Raw genomic sequence first — 10,323 nt, 5'->3', positions numbered from 1 at the left:
CTGACCCCACGGAGCGGAAGAAAAGAGCGGAGGGGTGGTGGGGGGAGAAAGTCGCCTTCTGGAAGCTCGTGTCAACCAAAACCACCGGCGCCGGTTTCCAACAGAGTATTTGGGAACATCTGGGAGACCGGGAGCGCTGGCGCAAAGTTTGCTGCGGCTGTTTTGTTTTTGTACACCCACCCCCCCTTTGAAATCCGTCGGTGTGCGCGTGTCTGGCCAGTGGCGCGCTCAGCTGCGCTCTTGAGAGGGGCATGAGTGACGTCACGAGCTCTTGAGGGGGGATTTCGGGGGACGAAGGCACCTGTTCCAGGTGAACTCGCTGACGTCACAGTCTCTGGGGGGGGGGGGGAAAGAAAAAAACGAGCAGCACTCAAGCTGAGTTGAGCATCGACACGGTTTTCCAGCATCATAAGTGACTCAGCAAACACACACACACACACTTCACTTCCACACAACTTCAAACACACGCATGTACATGTGTTTTCCATATTTGTAGCAGCACTCTGCTGACACAAAAAAGCCCGCTTAAGAAGTTCCATGTAAAGGGGAAGTTGAACCACCTGACCTTTTGAGGCAAGACTTGGTGTGGAAAAGGAGAAGAGAGCCACACTCTGATTCGGCCGAGGAGCAGAGGAGGAGGGTCAGTCAGTGGAGGAGGAGGTCGAGCAGGAGAGGACGTGAAGATGGCCACGAGGTGCTGCTGGCTGATGATTGCGCTCTGTTTAAATGGTAAGAACTTGCTTGATCATTAGCAAAACAATTAACGAATGTTTTCCTCAGTTGCAACAACCGGGACTTTATTAAGCACGATTATTTCAAAGCCAAAGAAATGTAACTCTTGTTCTCTTGTGTCCTGAAGGAATTGCAGCTGTCGATTGGTCAGTCGATCTCCCCTCCAGCCCTATCTGCGCTGTGATTGGCTCTACAGTGGTGCTTCCATGTTCCTATGACTTTCCTCAAACTCCCAGTGGACTCAAGGAGGAGGAAGGCCTGTCTGCTCAGGTAACAGAGTACAGAAGGCTTAGTTCCAGATTAGTTCCAGTTTCAATTCCAAATCTCCAACTGGATGACGATAAGCACAGACTTCCCGTTTCAAATAGTTTGTGTCAAATATCTTTTTTCTTAGGGTGAAGGAGGTAAAGAAGCAGAACGGTACAATGTTTCTTCTGAGATGTGGTGTCTGGAGAACAGCCGCTGTATCACACCAAGGTACCGCTAAATTCTGTTGGACTGCACCTGTGATTCTTTATTGCTTACACCTCATATGGTCCATGCAAGCTAATCATGTCTCTCTTTCCCTCAGATATGTCTTCCACAGTGACGGTATTCTCCAGGACCCGGCCTACAGCAACAGGGTGGAGTACCTGGGAACGCCAGGAACCAAAAACTGCTCTCTTAAAATTTCTGATGTCAGGGAGTCGGACAGTGGAACGTATGTGTTTTACATCATCACCAACCATCCGATGCAGAAAATGCCCGAGCAAAGTGGAGTGCAGCTGCTGGTAGCAGGTATTACACAACTGACGATACACTTAAAATTTATCATCAGTTAATAAAAGGTTTTATATCAGCTTATAGTGGCTTAGGTTTAATAAAAGGTTTCAAAAATCTACTTGTGTTAAATGACTGCCTTTACACCTATTTAGTGATTTGATTGCATAAATTCTCACGAAAACCAGACATGTTACATCACTGGGCAGCTGCCAACCACACAGATTGCAGAGATTGTCTTTTGCTGCAGCAGCAGTGCCATCCTACACTTGAAACCTTGCGCTATTTTTAAGAAGGAGAACTGAAACGGACCAAAAACTGTGTGCAAGGTGGATACGGGTTGGAAGCAGAGAGCAACTTATATTTGCAAATATTATTTCTAAAAATCAAAAAATAAATAGATAAAATAATGCAATGCATCTAGATCAGTGTTAGAGTTAGGGGTGTGAATGGTTGTCTGTGTCTTGTTTGTTGGCAAAGCAGGGAATTGGGCAAACATAAAATATAAACGTTGCATTCTTACAATAAAAGAACAAGAAGCAAACTTAACTTAAAACCTGTTGTATATATGGAGTTCTTGTTACTAATACTAGTTATTCATTATTTTTCCACTGCTCCAATACTCATAATAGTTCATCTATTTACCCAACAAACAATTTGTTATCCGAGCCCATCTTTACTATCACAAAATAACAGATCACAGTGCACAGATCACAAAGAAACCTAATTATTTTTCTGTAGTGTCTATTTACAGTGTGCAATCTCTTTCTTTTCCTTCTGCAGGTGCATCCAGCGCCGTCGTAGCGTCAGCAAGTCCCCCCAGTGGTGTCACAGAGGGCGGGGCCTTACGTTTAGCCTGCTGCAGCCCTGCAGCTGGAAGTCAGGCGCATTACAGTTGGTTCAAGAGCACGAGCACGAGCCCGAGCCACAGTGGCCAGGTGTGGAATATTAGCCAGGTCACATCTGACAACTCAGGAACCTTTTACTGTCAGATGCACACCGGAGACAGAGTGCAAAAGTCTGCACCCCTCAGCCTTGATGTTGAATGTAGGTCGAGTCTAATCTTGATGCAGCTCATGTTAAAACATCATGTTAATAGTGCAGTTTGGCAGGATTTTTTTTTATCCAGTATTCAAGTCATTCAATTTATCATCCCTCTTACCCAGACTCTCCCCGAAACACACTTCTATCGGCCACCGAAGAGGAGCCCGCAACTCTGACCTGCAGCAGCGACGCTAACCCACCCGTTCAAACGTACTCCTGGTACGAGGGCGCAGCATGTCTCCCCTCAGCAGACAAAAGCTTTCACCCAGTGAGGCATTCTCCCGCTACGGTCAGAGGACCAGGCGGGACAAACACGGCAGCCAGCATCACCCCAGTAGAAAACGGGCTGCACTGCTGCGTGGCGCGGAACAGACACGGTTCTCAGAGTTACAGCCTGACGGTCATGAGTTCAAGAGGTATGGCAATATGGGAAATATGTGACAGGTACAGAGCTCCTGAAAAAGTGGGGGGGATGCATTTTATTGCAGAAAAAAATCCAACATCAGAGCAAACTTACAGAAAGGTTGAACGCAAGGAGGCCAAATTTCATGTTGAAATTTAAAGTAGAAATTCACTACTCAAAACTTTACCAAAACTCCTTGTCAGGTCTCAGTTTTACTCCATGAATATTCCCAAAGTGCATGTATTTAGATTTCTATTTCAGATTTAGATTCTTATATTTTTCATATTTTCTAAGTAATGGATTGTATTATTTGTGGAGGTCTTGTGTAATCGCATGACCATGTTTTTTTCTAGAGATCTTGGGTTTCAATAGAAGGATGAGAATTTAAATTTTTTTGTGTTGTATTGTAAAAGCAAGAATGACTAAAATTGAGCATGCAAGCTGAACTACCTCAAGTTTAAAATACAAGTTTATTCAAAGTACACCTCTTTTCCTCTCCACCACAGACACAACTACGTCTGACCCCTCGGGTAACAAACTGATGCTTATTGGAGTGGCCATCGCTGCTGTATTGGCCATTGCAGCCATAACAGCATTTTTAATGGCACGGTGAGTTTTTGCAGTCAGGCAAATTCATGTTTTAAATGTTGTATGACCTCTTGTACTACATCGGCCTAAAAAAGACTATTACATATTGTTGCTTTAAATATGCATATCCCACACTTTTTGTTTGTTTGTTTGAGGGTGCTTTTGCACATTAATCCGTCCATGCTTTCAGGAGAAAGAAGTCGTCCAGACACCAGTCATACGTCCTCACCGAAACTACTGCCACTGAACCCTGAGGACCAAGCAAGACAAGGACTCACTGTGCACAAAGAATCAATAACCACCCAACAAATGGTCTTCACAGGACTAAACTTTGAAGGTCAAATCATTCGAGCGCACACTTGGGCCTTACACCCATCGCTCTGATGCATTTCAGTCTGTTTAACATCCCTGATGCCTCTAATACAGTCAAACAGTCTTAAGATATTTATGGATCTAGACATGTCTGCGCAAACGCTGCAAAACACAGAAAGCCTTTCCCTCATTTGTTTAACTGCCAGAGAACTGAATGCTTCTCTTTGAAATGACTCCACGGTGCTGTTTTTCCCTGACTTGCACAGGTGCAGAAACAGATATTAAGAATTTGAATGCATCATGCACGGTTCAGTGCACACCAAGATAAAAAAAAAAGAAAAGAAAAAAAGGATGACTGTGGTTTCAGGTGTAGTTTCTTCTTCTGGAGCTCACAGCACTGGGCTGAGTACACAATCAAAGATTCATCCAACACACTGAAAACATGGTGATATTGATGATGATGATGTAGTTAAACACTCCATACACTGTGTACAGCTGCTGCTGGGTCTCTTCTGTGTGGTTTTGTGTAAACTCTCCGCCCTGATAAGCCTGCACCCGACAGTGACCAGAAACTCCGGAGACGAGGAGAAGGATGAAAACCAGGAGGACAGTGACACCAGGACATTTACAAAATGTACTTAGATATCGACCCCTCATCTCATTAGGCTGTTTTTGCACACTGGCTTTGTTATGTTAATATGGAAACATCTGCATGAAATATGCATCTTTCTTTATTTAAAATACCATTTTGTACAATGCTGTACAGTATAAACTGCCTGCTATGTATCAACAAGATTTTTTTTTACACACATATTAAATGTGCGTTACTAAAATATAGTAAATTCTAGATGTCTGTCTGCTTCAATTGATGCCATCCGAGTCTCAGTGAATTCATATACTCAGCCTGCTAAAAGAAAGCCCATAATAACAGCATGATCATTTTTATTATTATTGTTACTATTATTAGACCCTTTAATCTATTAAAGTTAAGATAAAACGTTATGGCAAGCAAATGTTCACACATTTACTGTATATATTTCTGTTAAATTGCATATATTTACATTATTTATAGTACAAAAACAACGAAATCATATACATTACACAAGATTATTATATCATCAGCCAGTATTTATCTTGAGTCTTGGATTCCCCCTGAACACATCAACTGTGACGTGCAGTCCCAGTTCTCTGGGGGAATAATCATGTCAAACTACCGTAATTATCGCTTCCGTTGAACCTTTCATGCCAGTCAGGTGGCCGCAAGAACAAGCAACATACCAGAATCATTATCGCATGACTGTTGTTACCATGTTATACACAGCTGGGTGAAAGGCAATCTTGAAAGACTAAGTAGTAGACTGAGTGTTTTATTGTACATTATTTTGAACTCAAGAGGGCAGCATATCCTCTTTTGATCGCCACCATGGAGGGGTTGTGGAGCAGTGAATCACTGTATCAAAAAAAGGAAATTGCTATAATTATAATATATATATATATTTTTTTTTTTTCACCAGTCACACCAAGTGAGTGGGACTGAGTGTTGGTTGTTGTTTGGTTGAGCTTGGTTGAGCTCCAGACAACCGGTGAAACACAGACATCCTCCAGCCAAAGGCGTCACTGCTCGCAGGAAATGCTGTCATACACGTATTCATTGTCCGGGCCGATTTCCTGAAGTATTGACAGGATAATATAAGAATTTTAATCAGGTCATAACTTCACTGTGTTACTTTTTTTGTTATGCATTGCCTGCTTAAAATTGGATCCTACTTACCTCACTGACCTCCACAGTAGAATTTCCCCTCCTCCGAGAACGACAGAAGAAAGTCCGTTAAACTCTACAAACAACCGTGCACACAATAAAGCCTGAAATTGTGTTACAATTAACTCACCAGGCCCAGATGAGAGCCAGCGTAAGTGATAATATAATCACGATTTTGACTCCAAAGCTGATCAGAAGGATCAAGCCGCCGTCTACTCGTGGAGGTGAGAGTGGAAGAGAACGGAGGAGAGGTGGGTGTAACAGATTATTATTGCAATCATTCCAAAACAGTGGTCAGATATTATACTAAAATTATTGCCTATTGCCATCTTGGGGAATGCAACAGTGGATCTGATAAAAAAATAAAAAATAAAAAATAAACTGCATTGCACTTGATTAGAACTTGTTGATGAGGGTCATAACAATCATTAAGGATTTTGACTTAATTATGTATTTCTTTATTCACTATTATTAATCATAAATTTGTCCACAACTACGGCTCCGACCACTCAGTCACTCACGGTCAGTTTCTTCCTCCACTGTTAGCAGCAGCTCAGTTGAGTTGCCCTCCCCCAGCTGGTTCCTGGCCTGACACAGGTACAGTCCAGAGTGGGACGCCTCCACAGCAAGGAGGGACAGCAGCTGCCCTGAGCCCACCTGCTGCATGGAGCCCGTGGGATGTGTCTTCCTGTACCAGGTGTAGTTGTCTGCTGCGGGGTTGGAATCGCTGCTGCACGTCAAGTTCACACCGCCGCCCGCAGTCACGTTTGGAGGGTGCATTGAAATGGAGACATTCAGAGGACGGTCTGCAAGAGAAATCACATGTCAATAATGCACAAACATCTTTGGTTCCATGCATCTGCAACATTTGCAGAGTCTTGGGCAAACTATGGCCCGGGGCCCATACGCGACCACCACTAAAACCCTCCATCCATCTTTTTTGACTTAATTATATATTTCTTTATTCACTATTATTAATCATAAATTTGTCCACAACTACGGCTCCGACCACTCAGTCACTCACGGTCAGTTTCTTCCTCCACTGTTAGCAGCAGCTCAGTTGAGTTGCCCTCCCCCAGCTGGTTCCTGGCCTGACACAGGTACAGTCCAGAGTGGGACGCCTCCACAGCGAGGAGGGACAGCAGCTGCCCTGAGCCCACCTGCTGCATGGAGCCCGTGGGATGTGTCTTCCTGTACCAGGTGTAGGTGTATGCTGTGGGGTTGGAATCGCTGCTGCACGTCAGGTTCACACCGCTGCCCGCCATAACACGTGAGGGGTGCGTTGAAATGGAGACATTCACATGACGGTCTGCAAGACAAATCACATTTCATTGTCCTCACATTGTCCTCACATGTCAATAATACACAAATATCTTTGCAGTTGCAGAAAAAAAAACAACTTGAGGGCCTTCAAAATCTCTACAAGGTGTAAAAGAAATGTAAGAAAGCATAAAAAGTATCATCTGTGTTTAAATATTACACTGCGCATATGTTTGTCTGAGAACAAACAACTAATAAGTAATCCATTTAAATTATGTTGGCTCACAAATCATTCTTCTTTCATTTCAAACAAGAATTTGTTTTTCTTGAGATAAACATGATATGTTTTATAAAACATCACATCAACAAAGCTGATTTGTATCTGACAACAGGGTTTTAATTTATTGGAGCATATCTGAAAGAAGTTCTCCAGTCAAAAATGCTGGAATCATAACCTCCAACCGTACAATTGTAAAATGACCATCAACACCTGATTTCCCTTGAAAGGATTTGATAGATGCAGAGCTAGGTGGTGGTGGTAATTAGGATTATTCTTAAACCTGTCCTGTTGAATGGCTTGCACAAATAATGACAGGTGTGCCCTTGTAGTGCAATTAGATTTGTACAACAAAAGCAAACCCAGTGTGAGCCAGAGCCTGATAGGCTAATAGGTTGAGTCTCCTCTAGGCGTGACCTACGCAACAGGCAGTGAGGGTGTAAAGACAAAAAGATGCCACAGAAAAGACTTACACTGGACATCTAGAGCCACTGGGTGCGACAGCGCCGACTCCTGACCTTCAAGTGCACATGCATAATACCCAGAATCCTGTGGTCGAGCCTGGAACTCAGGTTGAGATAGTGGCTCTCCATCTTTGAACCAAACGACTCTGCGGTGCTCGCACGACGTCAAGCATTCCAGAGTCACTTTGCTTTCTGTTTCCACTTGGGCGGGGTGCACCCTGGCCTTCACATCTGTAGGCGGCGAACAAGCAGAATGAGACTGAGAAAGGTGTCAACGCAATGCCGAACAAGACAACAAAGATGGTAAATATAAAAAATCAACCTGTAACAATCAGATAAAGCGATTTCCTGCTGCGCCACCCATAGGTGTCTGTATCAAACCTGAAGTAGTAGTATCCAGAGTCACTCTCTTCCAGCTCACTCAGAGCCAGCCGACAGTCGTGCTGCAGGTCACCAAGATATTCAGACCGGTTTCGATATGTAGGAATGAGTGAGAGTTCAACCCGAGTCCACTGGCCATCTGTCTGTACCCCTTTGGACCATGTGGCCTTGCGCACAGTTTGTCCGTCTGGGTAGTCGTACGAACACTGGAGCACAACAGACGATCCCGTTGCAACACAGAGATCTGGATCGGCAAGAGTCACTGACCACACATTGCTTCCAGCTCCTGCAAAAAGACACCAACCATCAGGATGACTACAGTGTGATAGATGCTTTCACTTGTGGGTAGAGAAAATGATTGACTTATTGTTAGTACAATGAATATCCTAATATAACCTTAACCCTATTTTCTAAATGTATATCCCACATAAACACATCATCTGTTTCCTTAATGCCTGAAAATATGGAAATAACATAGAATAAAGCACTTGCTTAGAGCTACAAACCGCGTGTTGCACTTTAAATAAAAGAAAAAATTATGTTGCGGTATTTTAAAATGGGTGAGTCATCGGATTTCTCTCTTGATTTCAAACCGCCTGGACAGACTGCTTAAATTTGATAAAACTGAAAACAAAGTCTCACCTTGCCTCACGACCAGAAGCATCAGCAGCGCGATCATCATCCTCACATGAATGCACACAAGTTTCTTTTCTTTTCACTGGTAGGTGGTGGTCAAAAACAATATGGATCAATAGAATACGCACCACCAAAAGATTTTTTTTTAATTAAGCTACTTTGCAAGAGTGAAATGAAGAGTGATCGGCAGGAAAGCAAAGTAGTCCTCCACGTAAACTGCTGCTGTCTCATTCCACTTCACCCGCAGAATGGGAGGGGCCTTTGAAACAACTCCTACATCATTTGGTTGAGACTTAGTCTGAAGTTTTTTTGACAAAGGGGTTTTTTGGGTTGGAAATGACGTTATTCTTTAGCGTGTGCAAGTGTTGTCTTGGAAAATAGGGAACTTGTTTGACACTTTAGTTTCTCAGCCTCTGTTCCGTTTATTTTTTTTTCACACTCTTGGGGTGTCTTTCACACATGCAAAGTGCAAATTGCAGAGAACTTGTGGCTTTAGCTTAGAACATGACGCGCCTTTATTAGCTTTTCAACGAATAACATTTTCATTAATATAAGATGACTAAAAGAAAGTTTGCATTTTTGTGTTGCCACTTAATTTCATTTATTTTCTCAACGTTGTTCCTTGTTACTGACAGATGAATTTGATCATTCTGAGCAGCACAAAACAGTGGACCGCATTAAAAGGGAAATATGAGGTATTTCTTAATGTTCCTGGAATTCATATAAAGGTTTTTCATCCCCACCTGGGGAAACTAAACACTGCACATGAAAAACATAAGAAAAAAACAAAACAAAGCACAAAATGGCCTCTTGTGGCGACCAAAAAAAACCCCAAACGCAATAAAACTGCTGTGTGATGGTGTTGACTCTCCAGAAGACACAACCAAATGAGCGAAGAACTGCAGCCTCATTACATAGATCCCAACTGATTGCGGCCAGGATGGATCAGCGCAGGTGCTCCTACAGCTCCTGATGAACTGTGGCCTCGACTCAGAGGGGATGTGCGGGGGATCACTGTGTCAATGTTTTTAAAATAGATTTAGAGGAAATGTTCGGGTAGCAGCATGATGCATGCAGCTGAGTCAGATCTCTTACTTTCACACGACAGATGCTTGTTCTCATCTCATTCTTCATTTTGGGTGAGCGGGTTCTGCTTTGCCACAAACCACCAGAAGGAGTTGACAAAGACGACGATTCCATTCAAACAATTCAGTTCATCAATGACTGATGAGCTTTGGGATCATGCTGAGAATTAGAAAATCACAGGCCTGAAATAAATTTGGACGGGTAAAAGTGTAAACAAGTGCTTAAATTCAAGAAGATGAACTTTAAAATTCAGGAAAAGTAGGCTTAAAAGTTGATAGGTTAGATCATGTGTGGGCAAACTACGGCCCGGGGGCCATACGCGACCACCACCAAAACCCTTCATCCATCTGCTCCTGCTCTGGCTCCTCCATCAAATTTTACAACCCATTGTGACCCACCAGTCCAAAAGTTTGCAGACCCCTGGGTTAGATCTTCTCTTTCACTCTAACAGACAACAGCAGATTGTTTGGGAAGTTAAACTCATCCTTGTACTTTTTATCGTCTTCACTTTTTATTTCGCCCGCCCCAGCATGAGCAACTGGCGCAAGACATTACTGCAGAAAAATAGTGCAAATAAATCCATTTGAATTCTCATGGAATTCTGTTTATCATGCTGGAAGAA

General features: G+C 43.1%; 2 protein-coding genes across 2 annotated transcripts; one reads left to right on the top strand and one right to left on the bottom strand.

Annotated features, from left to right (window-relative positions):
- The first annotated feature begins 456 nt into the window (after positions 1–456).
- Positions 457–3,938, top strand: LOC142879381 (pregnancy-specific beta-1-glycoprotein 11). Its single transcript, XM_076012631.1, has 8 exons — positions 457–729; positions 860–1,002; positions 1,127–1,209; positions 1,304–1,509; positions 2,275–2,538; positions 2,658–2,951; positions 3,445–3,547; positions 3,717–3,938. Exons 1-8 carry the CDS (start codon positions 684–686, stop codon positions 3,778–3,780), a joined length of 1,203 nt encoding a protein of 400 aa, XP_075868746.1. The 5' UTR covers positions 457–683; the 3' UTR covers positions 3,781–3,938.
- An 828-nt stretch (positions 3,939–4,766) lies between these two features.
- LOC142879379 (B-cell receptor CD22-like) lies at positions 4,767–8,901 on the bottom strand. The gene is made up of 8 exons (XM_076012629.1): positions 8,622–8,901; positions 7,921–8,265; positions 7,608–7,829; positions 6,622–6,906; positions 6,119–6,403; positions 5,728–5,809; positions 5,610–5,640; positions 4,767–5,506 (listed from the first exon to the last, which is right to left on the bottom strand). The coding sequence occupies exons 1-8, from the start codon at positions 8,659–8,661 to the stop codon at positions 5,453–5,455; spliced, it is 1,344 nt and encodes a 447-aa protein (XP_075868744.1). The 5' UTR covers positions 8,662–8,901; the 3' UTR covers positions 4,767–5,452.
- Between the last annotated feature and the right edge of the window lie 1,422 nt (positions 8,902–10,323).

Source organism: Nelusetta ayraudi, unplaced genomic scaffold (assembly GCF_046127955.1).
Source record: "Nelusetta ayraudi isolate G7.1 ecotype Tasmania unplaced genomic scaffold, CSIRO-AGI_Nayr_v1 ptg000136l, whole genome shotgun sequence".
Classification (NCBI taxonomy): Eukaryota; Metazoa; Chordata; class Actinopteri; order Tetraodontiformes; family Monacanthidae; genus Nelusetta; species Nelusetta ayraudi.
Note: the sequence above shows the minus strand (reverse complement) of the source record. Positions and strands in the feature narration are given on the sequence as shown.